Raw genomic sequence first — 27,462 nt, 5'->3', positions numbered from 1 at the left:
GTTGTATTTGGTATATTTCCTATTTTGTGGGTGCAATTTTATAGTATTTTACAGCTTTCTCCCTGTATGAATGAATGTTTATATTATGAACTCAAACTTATAAACAACTTAAGTTGGAGGGAAAGGACGTGTACGCGCTGTTACTTAAACCCAAATAGACTTTAGCTAACTAGGCTCCATGTTTTCTAACGAGTTAGATAACTCTGTAAGACATTGATAATTGAACTGCATTGTTGGCTGCAGTGATATAAATATTTTCTTGGTATTGGCTTCTCAATAAAGACACTTGGTTCTTATTTTATCTCTCTTGTTCTCTAGCACAGTGGAATAGGCTTTGATTCTTGGCAGCCTCTATTGGCTTGGATTTAACAATGAGACTGGATAATTAATATGTTTGCCTGGGAAAGTAACACTCCAACATTCCCCACACACACATTTTGACTAGGGATACACCCCAAGGTGTAATGCTGCATCATTAGTGGGGGAAATAGTTGAATGCTTTCTACCTATGATGAAACAAGTGACAAGTTGATTGTGCTTAGTTGTAACCAGAATACTACTTCCCTGCATTTCTTCCATTAATATTGTTTTTAGGGGTAGGAGTGAACGAGTGCTGTGAATTGGCATTCTTGCTAAGGAGTATCATTAGTCTTGCAAATGGTAAACCAAAGGCTGCCTTCTATGTTAACTTTGTAGTGTAACATTCTACTTCTAGTATACGTCTTAAGGGAGCCCACTGCCATGGCATCTGGGTGCCTCACATATTTTAAATATTACAACATAACTATCATCCCCTTAAAACTGGTAAATTCCCTCAAGTTCCATTTCCCATTAAAGCCCCTTGTAGCAATGTGAGGACTCACCGGCGCAGCGCCTCCCACTGATCGTCCAGGGAATTTGTTTTTCCAGCCTTGGAGCGCCCTCTGCCGGCCGGTATCCCGCATGCCTTAGGCCCCCCGTGTCCCTCCCGGACCCCAGTGCCTCTTTACCTTGGGTGCTGCCCCCTGGCAGTACCCCCACTCTCTGGGTCTCCCCACCCAGGGGAACCCCCAACCCTCTATCCCCACCTTCCCTCAGTGGCTACTGCCAGTTGCCATCTAGCCCCCGCTCACTGGGGCAGACTGCAGTCTATCAACCATTCATCGGCAAGGGGGGTTTGGACCTGCTGTCTTTGCCTACCCTGGGCTACACCTCTGCAACTCCAGTACCATTCTCGGCCTTTAGCAAGGCCTGCGGCCTGGTGGTTTTCCAGGCTGGAGCTCCCCAGCTCTTCTGGCCTTTCCCCAGCCCTGCTCCAGTCTAGGTACCCTGCTGAGCTTCCAAGCAGCCAGTCCCATTCTTCTGAGGCCTTCTGTATATTTTCCCACCTGCTTTTCTTCGCTGAGTGCTTTTAAAAAAAAAAAAAAAAAAAAATCTCAACCAATGACACAACATCCTGGTGGTCCTTGTGTTGCTATTTTCTCGCTTTTTCTTAGGGATGAGTTTTTTTTTGTGATCTTCAGAGCCTGGCCACGTCAGGTCAACTGTCACTCGTGGGCCACACGCACAGCCAAAAACGTTCATTCACACATAGGAATAAAATTGGCAAATTAACTTTGTATATCCACTGCCTCTGCTTGCTGTTTATTTACAAATATTTGGCTGCACAAGGCTATATTCATTGCATGAAAAACATCAGCCACTCGCCACTTTTCAACTTCTATGTGGAATGGCAGTGGAGGCAGAGAACATATATAAGAATGGCCCTACAGGGACAGACCAAAGGTCCATCTAGCCCAGTATCCTGTCTTCTGACAGTGGCCAGTGCCAGGTGCCCCAGAGGGAATGAACAGAACAGGTAATCATCAGGTGATCCATCCCCTGTTGCTCATTCCCAGCTTCTGGCAAACAAGAGGCTAGGGACACCATTCCTGCCCATCCTAGCTAATAGCCATTGATGGACCTATCCTCCATGAATTTATCTAGTTCTTTTTTTGAACGCTGTTATGATCTTGGCCTTCACAACATCCTCTGGCAAGGAGTTCCACAGGTTGACTGTGCGTTGTGTGAAGAAATATTTCCGTATTTGTTTTAAACCTGCTGCCTATTAATTTCATTTGATGACCCTAGTTTTTGTTACAAGAAGTAGTAAACAACACTTCCTTATCTACTTTCTCTACACTAGTCATAATTTTATAGACCTCAATCATATCTCCCCTTAGTTGTCTCTTTTCTAAGCTGAAAAGTCCCAGTTTTATTAATCTCTTCTCCTACAGAAGTTGTTCTATTCCCTTAATCATTTTTGTTGCCCTTTTCTGAACTTTTTCCAATTCCAATTTTTTTTTTTTGAGATGGGGCGACACGTCTGCACACAGTATTCAAGATGTGAGCGTACAGTATTCCTCTGACGCCTACATCTTGAAGTCTTGAGCAGGAAGAAACTATTTTTGGGAGGGGAGGGGGCAAGAGGGGTAAGAATGAGTAACTGTTGAGCTAGAGTGGTAAGTTTACCCCTTCCCTCCCCCATACAACTTGGAGCAATAGGGCCCAGGCATGCACCTGGCATCCAGCCTGGTACTTGGATTTGTGCTGGATAAAAGGGTGTCTAAGAAGATAATCACCACCTGAGATCACCAGCTGAAAGCATGTGTTCCAGTGTGCTTGGATGGGCCCCCTCCTGCAGGACAGAGGGCGTCTGAAACCCTCAGTCTTGTGTTGCCAGGGTCTGGAAAGAGGCAGGGAGCAACAGTACTTGTTTGTGGGAGAGGCTGCCATCAGTGGTGCTAGTGAGGTGGGGAGGGCACAGCAGCAGGCAGTAGTGGTTGTGAAGGAGCTGTAATGCTCCCTCAGAACTGGGCAGATGTTTTGATGGGCTAGCGATTTCTATAAATTTTTAGATCAGGAACAGAAATAGCATTACACCTGTATTACAGCAGCCTCCCACAGCTACAGCGAAGGATACTCTTCCCTGCTCCTAACTAGTAGAATTACAGTAGCATCTAGAGGGCATTCTCTTAGCTCAGTGACCCATTGTACAATGTGGTGTCACTACTTATAGTTAAGACGATGATTTAATCATGGGTATTTTTAGTAAAAGTCATGGACAGGTCATAGGCAAGAAACACAAAATCACAGCCTGTGACTTGTCCATGACTTATACCATAAATACCCCTGATTCAATCTTAGGGTGGATGGGAAGCCCCAGGGTCAGCCGCCGCCCCCGGGACTGCTGCTCGGGCGGTCCGTAGGGCCAGCCGCATCGGCTACTGCTCGGGCGGTCCGTAGGGCCAGCTGCCCAGGGCCACCAGCTGCTTGGGCGGCCCTGGGGACAGCCACAGTGGCCACTGGAGAAGTCACAGAGATCACAGGAAGTCACAGAATCTGTGACTTCTGCAACCTCCGTGGCAGATGCGGAGCCCTAATTATAGTACACCACTGTCCCTGTTGCAAAGAACTTAGTTGAAGTAAACAAGACAAAGGGTGGGAGAGAGGATATATTATTCTCATTTCATAGATGCGGAAGTGAGGTACAGTGAGATCAAGGCCTTGATTCTGCAGAGAGTTCTACTGGAGCGTAACTTTAAGTACTTGTGTAGTGCCAGTGGGTCAATCTATTCTTGTGTTTAAAATTAAGCATGTAAATCTTTGTAGAATTGGGACGTAAGTGATTTGCCCGTGGTCACACAGGAATTCTGGTGCTACAGCAGCACGATCTCACACATAATGTGAGTGAACTATAATACTGAAATAGAGAACTGTAAACTAGCTAGCCAGCTAATCATGTGTATTGGATTCATTGCTGCCTGTGTCCTTGAATAGCATTCCAAATGGGGCCTACTCTGCTAAGTTCACAAACATGCTGTATTCCCCCCCCCCCCCCCCACACACACACTGCTTTATTCAAGGGAATAAAACAGAACTCTTGATCAGTTCGTACATGCATCAGAACACATGCGTAAGTAACTTCAGCATAGAGCTGCTTCTTTATCCATGTGCACATTAATACAGCTGTGCAACTGGATGCCAACAGAAGAGAAAAGACTTTTCAAAGCGAGAGGGGAAATACAAACAGCTCTGGTACGTTGACTGGCGTACCTGCTAGGTTGCGTACTATGTGTTTCCAAGTACCAACTACAAGGCTGATACGCCTACTCTTGTTCTCTGTGGCCCTTGGTCGTGAACTGAAATAATCTCCAGAAACAAAATAAGCATTTCAGCTATCTATAAAATGAGATGACAGTGCTTACCTACCTAACAGGAGTGCTCTAAGAAAAAAAATCATTGATGTTTGAAGAACTTGATTGCTGCTGATGCGGGGGGAGAGGGCCTTGAAGCAAGTCTAGCTGTGACTTCTTCCAGGGATCTTGACAGGGTTACTCAGTCTTAGTATATCATGTGTCATTGTACACTTTACAGATGTATTGGGTGTCACTTATGTGGAGGGGAACTCACTTTGCATGCACTGCAAGGCAGCTTTTGATGGGTCTGCTGCTCATAAGAAGATTTCACCACATTCTTCAATGGAACATCTAAAATTTCAGTCCTAATTCTTAAAAAAGTCTCATACAAATAACTTTAGCTTGAGCTACATCGTTTAATACAGTTTTTTGTATAGTTGAGTCAAATAGGCCTACAAATATGCCATTTTACAAAAACTCATTCTGACCCTGAGGATTTATTGAGTATCCCCAATTTGATACCACATGGCATGAACCGATCTCCACTCTACTCCAAGTTGCTTTGTTTCATTTAGATGTGAGAGCAGCTTTATCTCCTTCTGTAATGAATACTCTCAAACCCTAACCTCATACTTGGAGTTTTCTCCTTGATCTGTTACATTAAACAGTTTCACCTTTTTTTTTTTTTTTTTTTTTTAATTCCAGACCCTCCTGGCCTTGGTTCTTTTGGTTAGCTGTCCAGCACTGATACTTTTCATTTTTTTATTTTTAAAGCAGGGCAGTTAGCACTGTCTATTCTTAAGGTTGTGTAACACTTCCTATTAGACCCTGTTTTCAGTTCCTTATCTTTGCCATAATTTAACTGACATTTTCAGGGTGGGTGTTGGCCAAAACAGTCTAGCCACTTCTGAGAATGAGGTTGGCGAAAATGTATTTTTCCCTAATGTTAAAATCTGGCAATCCTTTCTTTTGAAAACCTCTAGTGACCCGATGCTGGAAGTTTAAATTAGGCAGGGAATGGCCTTTGTGTCAAATGTGCTTTTGTCTTTTCCTGTGAAAATCCACTCACATTTGGCCAAGTTAAAAATGTTTTGAAAAATCTGACTTTTTTCATGTTCCATAGTTACTTCATAGAGCTTAGCAGCTACAATCTCTTAAGGTTCCATGCACATTGGGTATGCTGCAGCCCTAAAGCTCCAGGATGTGACCAGACTGCAGACAAGCCATCTCTACACATTCTCCAGAACGGAGAGCCAGGAAGCCTGTCTCTCCTCTGCTCTCAGTGACACTCTGCTAATGCCCAGTCAGCATGGAGGAGGAAGCAGACTGACTCAGATGCAGAGGGGATAAGAGTTGGACCAGGGAGAAAGAGAAGGAAATAGATTGGGATTGAGAGCAGGGGAAAATAATGCTGGTACTGTTAGATCAAGTGCCTGAGGTCTGTGTGGTAGATCTAAAGATTTTAACCCAGCTAATGACCCATGTGAATGTCAGTGTGATGCCGCATACTGGAATTTTTTTCAGTTTGCTTTTTGTGTGTTCTATTTCCTATGTTAAAAGAACATTATTAAGGTTGCCAAGTCAAGCATTAAAAAAATTAGGAAATGCAAGATTTAAGGTTGCCTGTGCAACCTTAATTCAACACCCTCATGTGTATGCATTAGGATAGTCTTTAATTTTATGATCACGTACTGTTTTTTCCACAGGACCTCCCCTGATTCATTGCACAGGGTGGATCTTCTTTGGGGATGAATCGGGGTTCTCTAGTGAAGGAGGTTGTTGTAGAAGTCCTAAGGTGTATAGTGAATGAGGTAGGGTGTTGCAGGAAGAGAAAGGATGGTCTGATGGTTAAGGAAATGGAATACTATTCTGAAAAATTCAATTATTCCTTTCTCTGCCACAGAGTTCCTATGTGATGCTTGGCAAATCACTTGATCAAACTTTTCTCAGCATCTGTTCCTCATTTTTGGGTGTCAAACTTTAAGACCCTGGTGTCAGATTACAGCTGTGAGTGCTCAGTATTTCAGACAATTAAACTCCATGGAAGCTGTGCTTTGAACATATTAAGTGCTATATAATGCTAAGTACTTTGAAAACTTAGATTCTAGTTGTCTCAAATTGGGCATCCAAATTAACGAACACCTTTGATCTTATTCTCTCTGTGCCTCAGCTCCCTTTCTGTAGAATGGGGTAATACCCACTCATCTCCCAGCGGTGTTATGAAAATAAATTCATTAATGTTTGTGAAGCACTCAGGTATTATAATGATGAGCTTTGTAGAAAAGGAAATGAAGAATTCTGTCTTCAGAGCAGTGTTTGAATAGCATGCAGTAAATAAGGCCTGGGGCCACACATTGACCAATGAGGAGAAAACAAAATATTGAATAGCTGATTATTAACTGGGCACTGTCTATTCTGGGCACTGAATGAGGAATGAGTGGAAAAAGTAGTATGTGATCATGTGGAAAAAAGTAGTGTGTAATTAACTTATCATGTAATTAAAGACTATTGCACAGACAACTTTAGTTGTGGCATTTCCTAGCTTTTGAGTGCTTGAATTTTCAACCTTAATGATGTTCTTATAATGTATTTTATGTGTGTGTGAGAAAATAAGACAATGACATTAAATACATTGTCATTTTCCACTACTGTAATGAGAGCTGGTTGGAAGATCTTGTTGACTGAAAATTCAGTGTCTTTCTCCCCCACCTCCTTTTAGGACTTCCCTGCCACACCGCCCATTGTATAACTAGTTCTGTTTGAAATTCTTATCCACACGTAACCCTTTTCAATCCCCTGTTCATGGTCATTCCTTGCTGCATTGTGTTGAATGTATCCACCCCACCACCCCTAAAGCATCTCTATTACTGAAGAGTGGTAAAGTCTGCTTGTTCCGCCTTCTTCAGTGGCTCTATGGCCATCTTAGATCAATAGGTTCTGGATCTGCTGTGCTCCTTAGATTAATTGTAGGTCTCTGCCTTTAGTTTATTGCTCTAGCTGGACTGTACAGCTTAAGGTACGGTGCCTTGACCTGATAATTAGGTGACTCAATGAATATGCAACCCTTATGATCCGAGTAATTATACTTCAATGCAATCAAAGATGAACTGGTTGTGAGAAGACACTAATTTGATTAGGGAAAATGATAGGATGAAATTAAGGAAAGGGTGTAGGGTAAGAGATAGGAACAAAAAGAAAAGTCATGGGAATTTGGGGAATAATGGTCTGTGGGCCTCAATCCTATGAGGTGCTGAGCACCCTCAGCTCCCATCCCATTGACCAGTGGGAGTTGGGGGCTTTGGCACTATGCCCTAAAAGGGTTGACCCAGAAATTAGTGTGGCCTCCTCTTTTTTGGAAAGCTCTTAATGCCATCATCCGTTTTGCTTATGATTAACTGGCGAAATGAATATAAACATATGTTCTGTGTGTCTTGTTTTTTCACCTCCAACAGCATGAACAGGTTAAATACCTTGCCTAGAGGATTTGGATCTTTACCAGCTCTGGAGGTTCTTGACTTGACTTACAACAACTTAAATGAAAATTCCCTGTCTGGAAACTTCTTCTATCTGAGTAAGAAACTTTTTTAAAAAAATCTATAAATCTTCCTGAAATGGTGCTTTGCTTTCTGCCAGTGAAATTTATTTGATAGAGACCAAACTCCAATAGAATTTTTTAGATATATGTTTTTCTTCCTTGGGTCCTCTTGAATATTTCTACATAGCTCAGCAATACGTACCATTGATATACAGTCACCTGACACTATTGGGCATGCAAGGACTTGGTTAGTAATGGCATATTAGCTTTCTTGAGGGTAATATTTTCTTGATCCACATACTTAGCTAAAATTTAATAGACGCTAACAAGCCTCATGGGACAATAAAGAATGTCACCTTGAGGCGTGTTGACAATCTGAAAGTAACCACAACCAAGTTTCCAGAAATGTGTGTGTCTAGTTTTTATATATATGTTAAAAGCATGTTAAGGTTACAAAGTCAAACGCTCAGAAGTCATGAAATCTCAGAATTCTGATTGCTTTTGCAGCTTTAATTGAGCCTTTTTTGTGCATATCTATTATGATAGTCTTTAATTATGTTACCACATATTGTTTTTTCCATATGATCCTCGCCTTTTAAGTGAATTCAATATTACTTTTTAACCTCATTCAGTGTGTGGCCCCTGACCTTATTTACTGCACACCATCCAAACTGCATTGAATACAGTACTGTTGATTTTCTCCAGGGCATTTCTATGGTGCTCTCATCATACTGTGAGTGTTTAATCAAACATTAATGAATTTAGCTTTAGAACACTCTTCTGAGGTAGGGACGTGGTATTCTCTCCATTTTATAGCTGTGGATCTGAGGCACGGAGAAACTAACGCAAAAACAGTCCTAAGTGTCTACTGATTTTGGGTTCCTGACTTGAGACATATAAGGTCTGATTTTTCAGAGTCCCTAGCATTTTTACAGCACCTTGTATGTTCAAAGCACAGTGCCCCTCCCCCCCCCTTGACTTCAGTTACAGTTGTGAACACTTGGCCTTTCTGCAAATCTGGCCCTAAGTATCTGTAGGGCACCCAGAAAATGAGGAACACCGAATTAGTGGCCAACTGTGAACACTTCGGTTTATGTGACTTGCCCAGCAACAGATAGGAACTCTATGGCGGAGGCCAGAATAGAATCTAGTTCCCAAGGAAAGCATTCAACTTCCTTAAAAAGATCTTTTTTCTCTTTTTGCAATCCCTTACCTCATTCACTAGACACCTTCCAACTTCTGCACCAAGTGAGGCAAGGCTCCTACAGACAGCAGCTTCTTTCACTACACAACCCTGATTCGTTCCCAGAGCTCCATCCTTCATGTGCACTGAATGAGGCAGGGTAGAAGGAATAGTATGTGATCATGTAGTTAAAGACTGTATCATTAATGCAGGCACACAGAGGCTCAATTACGGTTACGCAGGCAATCTTTATTCTGGTGTTTTCTAACTTTTGAGTGTTTGACTTTGCAACCTTAATATTCTTTTTAACAATGTTTTTATTGGAAGTGCAATCAGAGCCTTAAGCAGAAAAAGTGGCAAAGAGGTTAGAGGAGGCCATGCTGCTTGCTGAGAAGGACCTACTGATCATGATCCAATAGAAGGAAAATTTTAAATTATCAAAAAGTTAAAAATGATTACTACAATGCAACTAACGAGAAACCTGCAAAACAGACATGGAACCCTGCTCTCGGAAGGGATGGGAGGTCATAGTCGTCCTCCCAGCATTCACTGTTGTTTTCTTTTGGTTTAATTTTCCTGAAAAGTACCATGCACAGCCACAGTGCTGTGCAAATAGTAATAAGCTAAATGGATGTATTGGGTTTTTCTTTTTCGTTTTTGAACTTTATCATTCTGTCTTCTACTGCAGAGAGAGGGAGAGAGACTACCTATGAAAATATAAATGATTTGATTTGAACTCAGTTGTGTTTGTGTTCTACTATCCTGTTTTAAGATCTTTCCACAGCGCTGCATGTAGTTAAATATAGGTGTAAATTCATTCCAAAACACAGCTTTTTTAATGCAAGTTGGGTAATAACTAGGAATCGGATGCAATAAAGAGTAATTGCTCCTTCTGACAGCTGAGTATTGAAACTATGTGCCAGAACCTGCCAGAGTCTATTGTAGAAATTGTTAATTGTCAGTCCTTTTGGATATAGATGTTTTCCTGAACACACCAACAATACAATAAGGCAGTAAATCTAAGTTTGACCTGCTTGTTATTATTGTGAGCCCTGAGTATGTCAAAGGCTTTTCACCAAGTCAGGGTTATTAATCAAAGCTGACTCTCTTATTGATCAGACCTCAAATGGTTGGGCTATATGCCACCCTGTTTATATATTGCTGTTTAATTTGCAGCCACCCTGCGTGCACTCTATCTAAGTGACAACGATTTTGAAATCCTGCCGCCAGATATTGGGAAGCTCACAAAGTTGCAGATAGTAAGTAATTTATCTAAATTCTTGGAAAATCAATTCACTTTCACAGCTCTTGTAGCAGTAGAATCTAGTCAATTTGAGAAGTAGTAGGGTTTGTTTTTCAGGAATAACCACTACACCTGGTACTGTTTCTTGTTTATTTTGTAAATAAATTGGAAGAATTGAGTGTTGGGGGGCAACGGGTGGGCAGAAAAAAGTGTTCTCTTTTAGGGTGCTTTATTTTAACTGAAAATTGTTCTGACAACTTTATATTTTCTTTTAGCTGAGTCTTAGGGACAATGACCTGATATCACTGCCTAAAGAAATTGGTGAACTCATTCAGCTTAAGGAACTTCATATCCAGGGAAACCGTCTTACTGTGCTGCCCCCAGAACTAGGTAAGATTGTAGATGGTCCTTTGTTGTTTTGAGTAATAATGATTATGACACAATGCACTTCCTGTTGATAACCTAAACCATCCGTTGATCTCCAAGAAATAGTCTTTGCTGAGGTTATCATTGCTGCTATTATCTGTTTATTCCCCCAGATGCACACACTCACTTTCTCTCCTGTTGGGTTTGTGTGTATGTGTGTATTTGGGAGAGGAAGGGCTTGTGTTTGTCATGTTGCACATTTGGCTGCATTACTTGTACCCATATTATATATGACCTATGTATTAGTCCGTCAGATTGCAAAATTTGCATACCGCATTCTGCTTTGTACATAATTTCTTTTAAAAACATATTTTAATTGTCTGGAGCTAATTGTGTTGAAATCATTGCTACAGTCAGCAAAAAAGAAATTTTGAATCCTCAATGCTTCGATAGAAGTGGCTTTCTTGAGCCTGTTTCTGTAGAAATGGAAGTTTGGTCAACAAAAGTAAGATAAGGCTAAGTTAGTTGGGTTTTTTTTTTGTTAAAGTCTATATTTTGATGTCGTAATATTATTTTTGCTGATCTGACAACTTTCCCTCAAAACTGTTGAACCAGCAGATGAACTATGGATTTGTGATTTCTGCCATTATCACTAGTAACTTAATTTTCTTTAACCAAAAGGTAATAGTCTTCATTAGAAACTAAACCTCTGAGTGTGTAGCACATTTGCATTGCACTAGTGCATTTTGCGTTATGTGCATTGACTTCAGTGGAGTTGTGCTCATTTTCTCAAAATCTCCATTTGGGTTAGTGTGTTTTATGATACCCTTGAAAAATGTCTTTTGGTGTAAATATGCAGCAGGATCAGTTATTGGTTGCTCTGCCTTTAGAATTGTGTCCTTGTCTCTACCAACTTCTATCAACTAATTGCTACTCATTCACTCACTCACACTCGTACTCCTCTACCCCGATATAACGCTGTCCTCGGGAGCCAAAAAAATCTTACCGCCTTATAGATGAAACTGCGTTATATCGAACTTGCTTTGATCCGCTGGAGTGCGCAGCCCCGCCCCCCGGAGCACTGCTTTACTGCGTTATATCCAAATTCATGTTATATCGGAGTAGAGGTGTATGTGTACACATTCTCTCAGTGTGTGTGTGTGTGTGTAATATATATATATATTCTTTTCTAAATCCACAATTCTTAGTTTACACGTGTCACTAAGCTTTGTCCTAAAGTCATAGGAAAAGTGTCTGGTGGTCGTCTTCAAGTGCTTAGATTCATAGATTCTAGGACTTGAAGGGACCTCGAGAGGTCATCGAGTCCAGTCCCCTGCCCACATGGCAGGACCAAATACTGTCTAGACCATCCCTGATAGACATTTATCTAACCTACTCTTAAATATCTTCAGAGATGGAGATTCCACAACCTCCCTAGGCAATTTATTCCAGTGTTTAACCACCCTGACAGTTAGGAACTTTTTCCTAATGTCCAACCTAGACCTCCCTTGCTGCAGTTTAAACCCATTACTTCTTGTTCTATCCTTAGAGGCTAAGGTGAACAAGTTTTCTCCCTCCTCCTTATGACACCCTTTTAAATACCTGAAAACTGCTATCATGTCCCCTCTCAGTCTTCTCTTTTCCAAACTAAACAAACCCAATTCTTTCAGCCTTCCTTCATAGGTCATGTTCTCAAGACCTTTGATCATTCTTGTTGCTCTTCTCTGGACCCTTTCCAATTTCTCCACATCTTTCTTGAAATGCGGTGCCCAGAACTGGACACAGTACTCCAGCTGAGGCCTAACCAGAGCAGAGTAGAGCGGAAGAATGACTTCTCGTGTCTTGCTCACAACACACCTGTTAATACATCCCAGAATCATGTTTGCTTTTTTTGCAACAGCATCACACTGTTGACTCATATTTAGCTTGTGGTGCACTATAACCCCTAGATCCCTTTCTGCCGTACTCCTTCCTAGACAGTCTCTTCCCATTCTGTATGTGTGAAACTGATTTTTTCTTCCTAAGTGGAGCACTTTGCATTTGTCTTTGTTAAACTTCATCCTGTTTACCTCAGACCATTTCTCCAATTTGTCCAGATCATTTTGAATTATGACCCTGTCCTCCAAAGCAGTTGCAATCCCTCCCAGTTTGGTATCATCCGCAAACTTAATAAGCGTACTTTCTATGCCAATATCTAAGTCGTTGGTGAAGATATTGAACAGAGCCGGTCCCAAAACAGACCCCTGCGGTTCCCCACTCGTTATGCCTTTTCAGCAGGATTGGGAACCATTAATAACAACTCTCTGACTACGGTTATCCAGCCAGTTATGCACCCACCTTATAGTAGCCCCATCTAAATTGTATTTGCCTAGTTTATCGATAAGAATATCATGCGAGCATTGTGTAAACTAAGAATATCATGCTTGCTCATGTTGATTCCATTGTAGGTGTGTGCACACCCACATGCATAGTTGTCAGAGACTTTTGCCTTAGCGGTATCCGTAGGGTCTGCTGTGGTGCCCCCTTGAGTGCCGCGCTCATGCGTCATTATATCAGGCGCTGCCAGCCCTAAGCCCTCTCAGTTCCTTCTTACCGCCTGCGGTGGTTGGTTAGAGCACCTCTCCCCCTTGCTTCGCAGGTGGTGAGCATTTTCTTTACTCTTTGAACTTCGTGTTCCAGCTGTAAATAGTCTGTTTTTTTTTTATTGCAGATTAGTTAGTAAGTAGCTATTAAGTACTGTACTTAGTCAGTTAGGGTCCCAGCGGGGACTTTGCCCCAGGCAGGGCATGCCCTGGTTGCTGGGTTTTAAACCCTGTGCTGACTGTAATAGGCTTATGCCTGTTAGTGACCCGCATGGTAGCTATCTGAAGTGCCTGGGAAATCCCACATTAAAGAAAAGTGTTGCATCTGTAAGAACTTTGGTGCCAGGACACAGAAAGAACGTGACATTAATTTGAGGGCCCTCCTCCTGGAGGCTGCTCTTCGCCCAGCCTCAGAGCCGGCCCAGTCGGACACAATGCTCAGCACTTCGGCCTCTGTGCATAGCGCACCTCCGGCACTGGGCTCTACCCAGCACCAAACACCTTTGCCGATGCCCAAGAAGAGGGACCTGGCACTGAGCAAGTCGGACCAAGGGGCATAGGGTAAAGGACGCTGCTCAGGCTGCCTGCCCACGCCGGAGCCGCAAGGGGGCATGTCCCCAAGGGGACTTCTTACCCCCCTAAGGGATCCTCCACCGACTCCGGGGAGCAGTAGGGGACCCAGACTGATGGCGCAGTCAATGCCTTCTCAGCTCCCGGTGCCCAGAGAGCAAAGGACTCTCCCACTGCAGCTGGCACCGCGTGCAGCGATGGACCCGGCGAAGGCTCCCTATGTGGGCAAGCTAGCTGTGAAGGCCTCCCAGAAGGCGAGTGAGCGTCGCCAGTCTACAGAGCCGAAGCAGAGCCCTTTGTCGCTGCGCCCTGGTGTCTGCATCAGTCCAGATCACTGGTTCGCCGCCACAGATCACCGGTACAGCACTCCCGGTCTCCGCCCTCATGCAGATGCAGAGTCTCGCCCAGAGGGAAGTGCAGGTTGTCATACAGTCAGCACCAGTCATCTTTGCGCCGACGAGCACCATCACCGAGACCTCAGGGACGCTCCCCAACACGGCGTTGTTCCCCCTACTCCCAGCACCGGTCTGACTATTCGAGGTACCGATCACCCACAGCTACTGTTAGCCACAGGACTCAGGTGTCGATGGTCCCACCCTGGTCACCGGAGGAGGATTTCTCCAGCATGGAGAGGAGTTCAGCCCCTCGCTGAGACAGCACCATTGCGACTGGGATCCTGAGGTTGCATCCACCTCAGCGATGCTGATCAGGCAGCAGGACCAGCGGCCAGTGCAATGGCCTTACTGGAAAGCCAGGGGTGTGCTGGTTATGCTGATGCCCCTGTCTCACCAATCATCGGTCGCCATGTCGGACAAGTTCCTATCGGCACCGGGAGCACCAGGCTCGGTGCATGAAGTGATGTCGAGTGCTGAGATGGAAGAACAGGTGCCCACCCCAAGACCCTCTTCCCCTGCAGGGGATGATGCCCTGGGTCATTCTCCTCCACTCTAGACAAGGTGGTGGCAGAGCCCTCCCTTGCTAGCCCACTGGATGACTTTAAGGAGCACCGAGCCCTGCTCTGAAGGGTGGCCACTAACTTAGGCCAAGAGTCAGAAGAGATGGCGGACCAATCAGACACTTTGTTCAATGTGCTCTCTGCATCCACCCCCGCACGGGTCGCACTCCTGGTGCACGAAGGGGTCCTGAACATTGCCAAAGCCCTCTGACAAACCCCATCCTCCATCCCGCCCATTTCCATGCTGGCAGAGAAAAAGTATTTTGTCTCAACCACAGGGTTGAATACTTATACACCCACCTGCCTCCCGGGGTCGTTGGTTGTGTTGGCGGCCAACGAAAAGGACAAGCAAGGGCATGCTAGTTCCACCCTCAAAAATAAGGAGGCCTAGAGACTGGACCTTTTCAGGAAGAAAATTTATTCCACAGCCAGTCTCCCAATTCTGAGTCATGAACCACCAGGCTCTTTGGGGCAATATAACTTTAACTGTGGGACTCCCTCCACAAGTTTAAGGACTCCATGCCCTAGGAGGTGGCCAAAGAGTTCAGGACCCTTGTTGAGGAGGGTACTGCAGTGGCTCTGTGCTCCCTCCAGATGGCCTGGGATGAGGTTGATTCTGCGGCCAGGATGGTCATGAGGCTCAGTTCCTGGCATCAGACCTCAGGCCTATCCCAAGAGATGCAGTCCTCGATACAAGATCTCCCGTTGGATGGAGTTGGGCTGTTTTTGGAACAGACAGACATGAGGCTGCACGGTCTGAAGGACATTCAGACCAACCTCTTCTCCCTGAGGATGCATACGCCTCAGTCAGCAAGGAAGCAATTCCGGCTGCCCCCACCGCCAAGGCCTTGGCAGCCTCTGCAGGGCTCTACGAGGAGAAGGGACACTGGTTTTAGTCGCCGCCACCCTTCCTCCTCCTGTTCACCTGTACAACCTGGCCCAGCGAAACACCACTGGGCCAGAAGCAGGTGTTTTGGGTGCGCACTCAAGACCCGCTCCCCAGTCACCTCCCCAGATCTGTCCCATCTTTTTTCCTCAATTGTCTCCATCCCTACCCTTTGGCCTGGTCGAGAGTCACCTCAGCCCACTGGGAGCTAGAGATTGTCATGGGGCTACACCCTTCAGTTTTTTACACCCTCCTCTCTTCCCTGTCCCTCTTCAGGGACCCTTCTCATGAGCAACTTCTCATTCAGGAGGTAGACAACCTACAACTGTGGGTGGTGGAGGAGGTCCCTCAAGAAATGAGGGGGGAAAGGTTTCTACTCCCGCTATTTCCTGATTCCAAAAGCAAAAGGGGGCCTAAGACCCATTCTGGACCTGAACCACTCAACAAGTACCTCAAGAAGTTGAAGTTTCGCATGGTTTCACTGGCATCCATCATCCCCTCAGTGGATCCGGGAAACTGGTACGCTGCTCTCGACTTGAAAGATGCTTATTTCCATATCTCTATTTTCCAAGGACACAGACAGTTCCTCCATTTTATGGTGGGCCAGCGCCATTTCCAGTTCACGGTGCTTCCCTTTGGCCTATCCTCAGGCCTGCGAGTATATACAAAATGTATGGCCCCAGTAGCCACTTATCTGAGGCGTCGTGGGGGGGGTGTCCAGGTCTATCCTTATCTTGACGATTGGCTCATCAAAGACAGATCGCGGGATCAAGTGAAGAGCAGCCTCGATCGGTGCATTCTACATGCCACGACCTGGGCCTGTAAGTGAACGAAAAGAAATCGACCCTCATACCAGTGCAATGGAAGAGTTCATCGGGGCATACCTTGATTACTTGTGGGCGAGGGCATTCCTTCCCGAGGCTTGTTTCTGAGCCACATTGGATGTAATCTCACGTGTAAGGAGCCACTGCCTACACTTGCCTAAAGTGGTTAGGCCACATGGTTGCCTGTACTTACGTGGTCCATTACCTCCGGCCGCTGCAGGCATGGTTGGTGTCGGTCTACATCCCCAACAAGCATGACCTAGACCTGGTAGTCAGGGTGACAGACCACATCTGGTCACCATACCCTGAAAATGCTGGGGCTGTATGTCCCAGGCCTGGCAAGTAAGCGATTCAAACCTCGGCATCCTCAGGGACAAGGGAGTCAGCCTTGGCAGGACCCCTCACAAGAAGGCCAAGGGCTGCAAGCGCCGCCCGAGTCACTCTCCTCCACCCCCTGCTCAGTCGGGCTCTACACGGAATAAGCAAGAGCCAAGCGACTGTTTTGAGGGTGTGCCAGAGGGCGACCTACCAGACTATTCCCCGGATCCATCTTCCTGTTTTTTTCCAGCCGCCTTTCCTTTTTCCTCCCTGCATGAACCACAATAACCTCGGTCTGCTGGGTCCTGAGCACAGTGGCGCAGGGCTATATCCTCCAGTTCCTTTCTACCCCTTCCTCACCCCTCTTCAGGGACCCTTTTCACAAGAGTCTCCTCGCGCAGGACATTCAAGGGTTGCTGCAGCTGGGGCGGTGGAGGAAATTCCTCTAGAGTACAGGAACAGGGGGTTTTATTCCCGATACTTTTTAATCCCAAAGGCAGTCTACATCCCATTCTGGACCTGCAAGACCTCAACAAGTACCTAAAGAAGCTGAAGTTGTGCATGGTCTTCCTGGCCTCTATCATCCGCTCCCTGGATCCGGGAGACTGGTATGCCGCCCTCGACCTAAAGGACGCATACTTCCATGTAGCAATCTTCCAAGGGCACAGACATTTTCTCCGATTCATGGTGGGACCTGGCCACTATCAATTTACGATCCTCCCGTTTGGCCTGGCGACAGCACCAAGTGTGTTTACCAAGTGCATGTTGGTGACGGCGGCTTACCTCAGACGCCGGTGTATCCAGATCTACCTGCACCTCAACGACTGGTCAAGAGCAGCTCCAGGTCTCAGGTCCAAAAGGATGTCGCGGTACTGCAAGCCAGGTGCCGCTCCCTGGGCCTACTGGTGAACGACATAAAGTCTGTTAGTTCCAGTGCAAAGGATAGAATTCATCGGAGCGGTGCTCGACTTGACCTGCGCAAGAGCGTTCCTGCTGCTAGAAAGGTTTTGGACATTGACAGATCTTATTGCAGAGGTGTCCGCGTTCCCCTTGACTACAGCCAGGGTCTTCCTGCGTCTGTTGGGCCACATGGCAGCTTGCACATATGTTGTCCACCATGCCAGGCTCCGGATGTGGCCCCTGCAACAATGGCTGACGACGGTGTATTCCCAGTCCAGGGACCACCTGGAAAAGTTCGTTACCATTCCTCAACCCGCCCTCCCCCCCCCCCGCAGGCAATACTCACCTCACTGCAATGGTGGACCGATCGCGAGAAGGTCCTAAAGGGAGTTCCATTCAACAACTCCCCTCACTCCATTGAGTTGGTGTCAGACACCTCGGAGATCTCCAGACCCAAGGTATGTGGTTCTCGGAGGAGATGGTGCTCCACAGAAATGTCAAAGAACTCAGAGCAGTCCGACTGGCATGCAGCGTCTTCCTACACCACCTGTCGGGCAAGGTGATGAGAGTCCTGACACAGCCATGATGTTCTACGTCAACAGGCAAGGGGGAGCGTGCTCATCAGCTCTCTGCTATGAGGCACTAAATCTCTGGAGCTTCTACATCGACTACAAGATCCACCTGGAAGCTTGTCACCTCCCTGGTGTCAAAAACACGCTAGCTGATCACCTCAGCAGGGCCTTCTCCTTTCACCACGAGTGGTCGCTCCACCGGGAAGTAGCCTACATGGTGGGGAACACCCCAAGTGTACCTGTTCATCACCAGGCAGAACAGAAAATGTCATTGGTTTTGTTCTCGGTGAGGTCTGGGAAAGGACTCCCTCTCCAATGCCTTCCTCCTGTCATGGTTGGGGAGGCTGATGTACGCGTTCCCTCCAATCCCACTCATCGCCAAGGTCCTGTCAAAGATCAAGAGAGACAGGGCGCAGGTTATCATGATTGCCCCGGCGTGGCCTCGCCAGCACTAATTCGGCACACTCATGAACCTGTTAATGGCCCTTCCCTGGCCCCTGCCCAACCAACCAGACATGCTGTCACAGGACCCCGGTCGGTTCTTACACCCCAACCTCACGTCCCTCCACCTCTCAGCGTGGATGCTGCATGGGTGAACCTGGAGGAGCGGACCTGTTCGGAAGAGGTCCAACAGGTCCTTCTGGAAAGTAGGAAGCCCTCAACTAGACTGACTTACCTGGGCAAGTGGACAAAGTTTTCGTGCTGGGTATCCGAGCATAGTATATCTCCCTCGCGCTCTTCCATACAGGCGGTCCTGGACTACCTGCTCCATTTGAGGAACCAGGGCCTGGCACACTCTTCCATTAGAGTGTATCTTGCGGCCATCTTCACCTTTCACCCACCGATCCTAGGACAGGTGGTGTTTTTCACGACATGACTGTCAGATTCTTCAGAAGGCTCGAGACCCTCTTCCCGCAGGTATGGGCTCCTGTCCCACAGTGGGTTCTTAACTTGGTCCTCTAGGCTCATAGGCCTGCCCTTTGAGCCACTGGGCTCCTGCTCCCTTTCCCATCTGTCTTGGAAGGTTGCATTCCTGGTTGCGGTGACATCAGCGAGACGAGTCTCTGAGATTAGAGCCTTGACCTCAGAATCACCGTACGTGGTCTTCTACAAAAACAAGGTTCAGCTGCGGCCCTTCCCGGCCTTCCTGCTGAAGGTGGTGTCTACCTTCCATATAAACCAGGACATCTTCCTCCCGGTGTTCTGTCCCAAACCGGAAAATACCAGCGAAAAGAGGTATCTTTATGCGCTGGACATCCGAAGGGCCTTGGCTTTTTACTTACAATGTACCAAGCCTTTCTGTAAACCAACTCCGCTCCTCATCGCTACAGTGAATAGGATGAAGGGCCTTCCAGTGTCCTCGTAGAGGATTTCCAATTGGATCACCTCGTTCATAAAGACCTGTTATGACCTGGCTGAGGTTCTGCCACCGCCAATTGTCAGAGCCCACTCGACTAGAGCTCAGTAGTCTTCGGCAGCCTTCCTGGCACACATCCCTATCCAGGACATCGGTAGAGCCGCAACATGGTCCTCCGTCCACACGTTCACGGCTCATTATGCCATCACTCAGCAGGCCAGGGACGACGCAGGTTCTGCAGAGCTGTGTTGCAATCTACACATCCATGAGCTCCTACCCATCTCTAGGGGTACTGCTTTGGAGTCACCTAATATGGAATGAACGTGAGCAAGCACTCGAAGGCCTGGTCTACACCAACCCCCCAATTTGAACTAAGGTACGCAACTTCAGCTACGTGAATAACGTAGCTGAAGTCGACGTACCTTAGTTCGAACTTACCGCGGTCCAGACGCGGCAGGCAGGCTCCCCCGTCGACTCCGCGTACTCCTCGCACCGAGCAGGATTACCGGAGTCGACGGCGAGCACTTCTGGGTTCGATTTATCGCGTCCAGACAAGACGCGATAAATCGAACCCAGAAGTTTGATTGCCTGCCGCCGAACCAGCGCGTAAGTATAGACAAGCCCGAAGAAGAAAAGACAGTTACCTTTTCCGTAACTGGTGTTCTTCGAGATGTGTTGCTCATGTCCATTCTATGGCCCACCTTCCTTCCCCACTGTCGGAGTTTCCAGCAAGAAGGAACTGAGGGAGGGGGGAGCCAGCGGAGCCCCTTATACCGAACCATGCGGGCGCCACTCCAGAGGGTGCTAGAGCTGGTCCCCTACAGATACTGCTGAGGGGAAAACTTCCACCATCGGTGCATGTGGCGAGCATACACACCTAATATGGAATGGACATGAGTAACATCTCAAAGAACAATAGTTATGAAAGGTAGGTAACTGTTTTTCTTTTGGTGTGGAGGGAATGGGTTTGATTTGATTTTGTTTAGTCACCATGTCTCTGTCTTTATCAGTGTAGCAACTGTAGTATGCTGACAGCTCTTTTTGTCTCACCATTGATGGATGAAAGCTGTTCTTCTGCTTCCTTAATTTTAGGTGTTTGTTTTAAAATATCATGACACAATATACTTTTTCTTTAGCCTTCTTTCAAAGCTATGTTCAATCGCTTTAATTTAAAACAATATTTTGGAAACATACGCTATTTATATAAATGTAATTTTCTATAGCTTTCTTATTTTAGAGTCCTGGAATTTTCCAGAAAGTGGAAGATGTCCTGTAATGAGTCTATCCAGTTTCTGTGGCTAACTAAGGATTCTAAACATACTGTTGCCACAGAAGTGTAATAGCAAATTAATATTAAGTAATTTTCCCATAAATATGTATATCAAGGGAAACACTTCTACAAAGTTCTTCTTGAAATTTATCCAGGGATGACCTGCCAAATAAACAAATGTTTCAATCAGATATTGTGTAAAACCTGTTTTTACTTCCTGTTTGTCTGCATCACAAAATATGGACATAGCTTGGTGTAAAAGAGGTGGTGCTGCTGATCATGTCAGAACTACTGCTTACTAGACAACCTTTTCCTTTAATACATGCATTACGAGGTATAACTTATGAATCTTCCAGTATTTCATTTATGTTCTTGTACTGGATTCTCACTTATGATATAGTGAAATAGCCCATTTCGGTGCCATGCATAATGTCAGAAATATATTAAATATTTAAAGAATGTCAGACTTTTAGGTTAATTTCTGAAAAGTCACATCTCAGAATCTAGATTTGTAATTTAGGCTTTCTGTAAGCACATTTATTATGAGAAAAGGATTATGCTTTCTGTATATAGTCATGGTTAAAATAATGAAACATGGTGGTAGCCCTGTAATGTATTGTCATCTCTTGTCCTCCTTTTTCCTGTTTTTCCTTCCACACTGCCTCTTTACTCTCACTGATTGCATAATGTCTAAAATTAGATTGTAAACTTCTCATAGCAGAGGCCAGTCTTATTTGTTCTGGTCAGTACTTTTGGTGCTGTGTTCAGTCTAGTGGATAGAGCACTAGACGGAGACTCAGGAAATCTGGGCTCTGTTCCTGGCTCTGCCACTGACTTGCTGGGTAACCTGGGGCAAGTCACTTCACCTTCCTGTGCCTCTGTTTCTCCTTCTGTAAAGTGGGAATGATGATACCTCCTTGGTAAGGTGTTATATAAGAGGTAGGTATTATGCAATACCTCACTATTTGTTGTAATAACTTACTTGGCATCTTTCAGCCAACTCCTGGCTTCTTAATCTCATAAACAAAATGATACAGTAAAGAGAACTGTTCAAACCGCATTGTGCTGTACATATTAGACAAATAGATTTTTAACCAGCAGATGTTATTTGCATGAAATGGCAGTAGTGCTGTTTGATAAAAATAAAGAAGTAATCTTCAGACACTCTCACTTTCTTTCTCTCTGAATTTCAGGTGGAAAAGGCATTTGACTTATGAGGGTTCGTGGTCTGGGGCCTTGCAGAAAAAATGAGTCTTTAGGTACTCAAGATATCAATGGATGGGCACAGTATAAATACTAGAAGAGGACAGAATTTATTTGAATGATGAGAGGGAGAGGGGGCCTGGTGAATTGGGATAAAAAGGTCATTCATAGAGGGGAAGTATGGAAGAAGGCATGAACAAATGAGTGGGAGAAGGAAAGGACGGGGCAACAGGACAAGAATCACTGTTGAAGTGAAGGGAGTAAAATGTTGACTTGGAAGAGAGACAGTTGTTAACAAATTCCACTTTTCAGAATATTGATAAAGATTCCATCCGGTATTGTTGGGTATGGCATTTTTATGTGAGTGTGTGAGTTAGCGAAGAGTAGAACCAGCCTGTGTTTGTATTTAGCAGGGACTACCTGTCATTAATGTAAGAAAGAAACAAGGAAAGAACAAATATATTCTTGTCCAAGAGGGAACAAGAATGCACCTCATACAGTGCATTGGTTCTCTTGATTAGGAGGCTTGTCTGTAAATACAGTATGTGTGACTGATGAATGCAGGAAATGTCTGGGGGTGGATGTGTGGAATTCACAGCTTGTTTTTATCATTTGTCTCTCCAAACCCAGTTCATGAGGAATGGTGGTGGGCAGTCATATATAAACTTTAAAGAGGTGTTGGCATTTTTTCCTAGCATTTAAAAGGTTATGTGCGGCAGTGAGACAAATAAATCATGATTCACTGCAACAACAGAGTTGCAGTCAGTTATATAAATTGCCAAGGAAGCACTAAATCTGTCACTTTGTGTATTCTGACCATTTAACAATTGGAATGATGCTTGGAAAGAAAGCTGAATAGAAACAAGGAACCAAAGCAAAGTGGCAAATGCAATTAGTAAGATCAATGGTTGGTGTTTCAAAGTTCATTGTTTGGTCATCTCAGTGGACCACAGTAAGTGTGATGCTATCTAAAAGATTACAGTAATGGGGGAGACGGGTACCAAGTGAAAGACTAGTGTGTAGCACAGAATCATTGATAAAGCTGCAGACATTTGTGACTGAAGAATGGGAATAAGTGGTTTGACCAGTTCCACAACTTCACTGAAAATGTAACCTGTCATTTTAGTTTCACTTGTTTCAGACCTAGCAAATATCATAATTAAAAAAATAAATAAATAAAAAAAATCTTACCCTGATGATATCCTCTTGTTAGTCTGAAGCCTCCACAGTTGGCTTGCTTACAAGCATGGGAGAAACAATGAATTTTCTACATGAGCACTTTTAATTAAGTCATCAACTTTTTCCAATCTGGGTATCAAAAGCAGTTAGCTTTTAGAAATGGCATTGAGTGTTGTATTAACCTATCAAATAGTTTCCCCATACTAAGGAAAATACTAAGCTTCTGATTATGAAATTCGATTCGTATTTGCAAATCTGGGCATTTCTTTTCCAATTAGTCTTTTCCAAAAAGCTCTGTTTGTGAAGCTGGCCTTTTTTTACCTTGATTAGGATGTAGTGTTTATGTAGCTAAATATGCTATCCTGTAATATGTATATTTTTCCCTAACAGTGCAGGAAAACTGAAAAATCCTCAAAGTAATTCTCCCATCACTTCTAAATTTTAAATAGCTAAATTATTTTCTTTAAGTAAAGCATCAAAGTTCAGGGATTTAGCACAAGGAATTTTATTGAAAATCATCTATTCCTGTGTGTATCTGCCATATGAAAGAAGTTTAAAGAGTCCCTGGTCTGAAATCGGTAATTTAAAATTGTGTGCAAAATAGTGTAGTTACTACAGTTCTGTATGCACATAGGGCTTTTCACATGCAAATAGAGATTCATCAAGCAAATGCACATGCAGATATAAATGCTCAGTGTTTCAGACACACCTTTGGCTTCATTCCTTTCAAAATTTACCCCCTAAAGTCAATATTTTAGACAATTCCTAGAACTAATCTTTCTCACATACATTGCTACAGTCTTGCTACATATACATTTTGTGATCGCTCAGTGGTTAAGTTAGAATATATCCACAGTTGAGCATAAAGCATAATATACCTAGAGCTCTATATGTACTTGGGTTCAGTTCTCACACATCATAATGTCAGGTAGTGAATTTCCTTTAAATAAAATAAGCAGAGTTAGGCCTGGTTAATACTTGGGTAGGAGGTCTCCATGGGAAACCAGTGTGCTCCAGTAGTGATTCAGAAGACAATATTTATCCCTGTGAATACACACTGTGCTAATGCCTCAGCATGGTGTTTTTTATCTAAACAAAATGAAGGCAAAAATTGTATGTTTTGATAGATCTCTAAATGGGGACAGGAGAGAGTTAAACGGCAGAATGTCAGGAGCTATTCCATATCCGGCATGTGGCCACCAGCACACTCTCTTGTTTATCCACCAGAGTTTCATCAGTGGATGAGTGGGAGTTGGGAGGAAAGAAAAGTGGGCATTCTACCGAGCTTGAAGCCCAGAGAAGGGATTGTAGCAGAAATGTTTCAGTCCTTACTTTAGACAGCTTGGTAGAGCTGGCCAAAAAGACAGGTGAGAAATGTTATGATTTAAAACAAACAAAAACCAAAAAAAGACATTTCCTTTCAATTTTGAAATTTAAAAAACTTTGGTCAGCTCTATGCATTAGTTTAAATACTGCTATTTTTTTCTTTTCAGAAAAGCAAACTAAACAAAATGAGTTTCCCTTTTTAAAAAAAATGTTTGTGTGAAACAGAACTCAAACTCCTCATCTATCTGTAGAAAGCATCACTGCATCCCCGCCAGCATCACAGCACTGTTCTACTCAGGAGTACTCTGCTTGTGCCAACACAGTCATTTCGTACTAGTGAGAAGCCTGGGTATCTTGGGAACATTGGGATACCAGCTTCTAAGTGATTACTTTGGAGTGGCCGTTTGGTAACCTACCATTTAAAGTGTCACCCTAGAGATGTGCCCTGGATTTGGAGTTAAGGTGTAGATTGGGGGAACAACATGAAAAGCTTCACTGAACTTCATAATGATGTCCTTGGTTTGTGGCTAAATGACAGAATTTATCTTCCGAGGTCATCAACCTGATACTTATTAGTTAAAATATAATAATAGAAAAATGGATTTAATGGTTTGGACCAGAATGAGTGTTTATTTTGAGAAAACATTTTTAGACATGTTTGAGTAATACAGTTGTGTTGCTTAATAAGAAATGTTGGCATGTTTTTCATTTAGATGCAAGTGTAGTAGCTGAGACAACTTTGAACTCCTAGTTTGAAATTGATTAGCTTCCAAACTGATAGCATTCTCCCATTGAAGGGACACTGTGCAGGAATCTCGAGTAACTGGGAATCCTGTAGGGTGGTTTTAGATATTGGTAAAATATGTAAGCCATTTCAAGGTAAATTGGGTTGCTGATCCTCTAAGTCCAATATTGGATGTTTTGTTAAGACTTCTTGATATTAAACTCCTTTGACATCGCATTCATTCATTTTTCTTCCAAGAAAAGATGCTCACCACAATGGGCCTGTGACACAACATTCTTCTTTGATTCTTGCTGATGTTATGGATGCATTTTGCAAGGGCCATCCGTTTACTAGATGGGATCCCAGTAAGCCACTAAACTTGTGAAAATGTGCAATGTATACTGAATAAGATATTGAAATGCACAACAAAATGTTACTAAGGGCTGGTCTACACTGGGGGGGGATCGATCTAAGATACGCAACTTCAGCTACGCGGGATCGATGGCTGCGGCTCCCCCGTTGACTCAGCTTCCGCCTCTCGCACTGGTGGAGTTCCGGAGTCGACGGGGAGCGCGTTCGGGGATCGATTTATCGCGTCGAGACGAGACGCAATAAATCGATCCCCGATAGATCGATTGCTACCCTGTAGTGAAGATGTACCCTAAGACAGTTAAAATCTTCCAGCATCGTATTTGACCATTCAGAGAGATCACTGAAACTATTTTGTACATCTGCATTCGATAAAAAATCTGTTTCACTTACACCATGAATGGCAGATAACAGAATTTACCAAGACTTCAGTTTTCTTTAGATAGCTTTAAAAAGAAAAAAATATTCAGATGAATCTCTTGGATTCTTGTCAGAATGCTGTTTCTTCTCCAATTCCCCTTATCTACCCACACAGTGGCATCAGCATGGTTGCCTTGGTACCTGCTCCTGAAGGATGTGTGCGGTGGAGTTTGGCTGTTTAAATAGAATGATTTGTCATCTAAAAGTACAAGTAATTAGCACGATGTTTGTCTAGTGGTACCTTGTGTACTGCATCGAATTTCTCATTTCATGGCTTTTATCTATGTATGCTAATATGTTTTCTGATTCTCTAATCATTCCTCTAAGGTCGGATTTGTTGGATATATCTGGTGATAGAAATTGACTAGGGTTCTCCCCTTCTTCTTGGAGACATAACTAATAGAATTGGAGTCACCAATCTTCCAGTGACTTGAAGTACAGAACCCTGAGTTTGTCTGATTGGCTCAGTTACATTTTTTTCTCCTGTGCTTATTGCCTGAAATTTTGTATACTGGAGAAGTTCAGCTCATTTTATGCATTCTGTTTTTTCCAAGGCTCATATTCAGTCTTGACACATTTTTCAGCCAAGTCCCCTAATGCCTGACTTTCCATTATGCTTTGGTAGCATGATTTCAGCTGACCTTTATTATGATGTTTGAATTCATATAAATATCTGAAAGAGGTGTTAAAAACAAAGTGAATTTAATCCTATGAAAAGTTCAGGTGGAACAGCGCTGGAGACTCAAGTTTTCTGTCCACAGAATTGAAACAACACTAGCAACAGTGCCAGTTTGCTGCACGTCACTTCATCTTGACTTGCAGGATACAAGAGTTGAAATTGCAGTCTATTGACATACACATTCCTTCCTTGGCCTTTTTGGCTGAGTTTTTCCACAAATAGAATAGGTGTTATAATATAATATATAGTTAAATAGGCTCGATTTAAGTAGAATAAATTTAGAGCTGAGTCTGTTTAGCTTATCAAAAAGAAGATTGAGAGGTGACTTGATCACAGTATATAGATACTTTCATGGGGAGAAAATACCAGGTAGTAAATGGCTCTTTAATTTAACAGAGAAAGGCATAACAAAAAACATTGGTTGGAAGCTAAAACCAGACAAATTCAAATTAGAAATTAGGCACATATTTTTAACAGGGAGGGAAGTGGTGGATGTCTTCAGATCCAGACTGCATTATTTTCTGTTAACTTGTGTTTGGATGAAACATATCTATTGGGCTCAATACAGCGATAACTGGGTGAAATTGAATGGCTTGATATACAGGATGACAAACTAGATGATCTTCTGGGGTTAATCTATGAATCTATTAATTAGTTCAGGGGTTCTCAAATTGGGTCAGGACCCCAAAGTGGATTGCGACCCCATTTTAATGGAGTTGCCAAGGCTGGTGTTGGCCCTGGGCCCCAGCAAGTCTCAAGCCCATGCCCCACTGCTCAGGGATAAGGTTACATGCCCCCCGCCCAGGGTAGAAGCCCTTGGGCTTCAGCTTTGCCCCCCTCCCAA

General features: G+C 44.1%; 1 protein-coding gene across 3 annotated transcripts in view; it reads left to right on the top strand.

Moving 5' to 3' along the window:
• Positions 1–27,462, top strand: part of RSU1 (Ras suppressor protein 1) — a 184,624-nt gene that overhangs the window by 57,916 nt on the left and 99,246 nt on the right. For all 3 annotated transcript variants that reach the window (XM_065398975.1, XM_065398977.1, XM_065398976.1), the window contains 3 exons: positions 7,610–7,728; positions 10,052–10,134; positions 10,394–10,508. In XM_065398975.1, coding sequence (XP_065255047.1) covers positions 7,610–7,728; positions 10,052–10,134; positions 10,394–10,508 — 317 coding nt within the window. The remainder of the gene's footprint in view (positions 1–7,609; positions 7,729–10,051; positions 10,135–10,393; positions 10,509–27,462) is intronic.

Source organism: Emys orbicularis, chromosome 2 (assembly GCF_028017835.1).
Source record: "Emys orbicularis isolate rEmyOrb1 chromosome 2, rEmyOrb1.hap1, whole genome shotgun sequence".
In the NCBI taxonomy this organism is placed as follows: domain Eukaryota; kingdom Metazoa; phylum Chordata; order Testudines; family Emydidae; genus Emys; species Emys orbicularis.
Note: the sequence above shows the minus strand (reverse complement) of the source record. Positions and strands in the feature narration are given on the sequence as shown.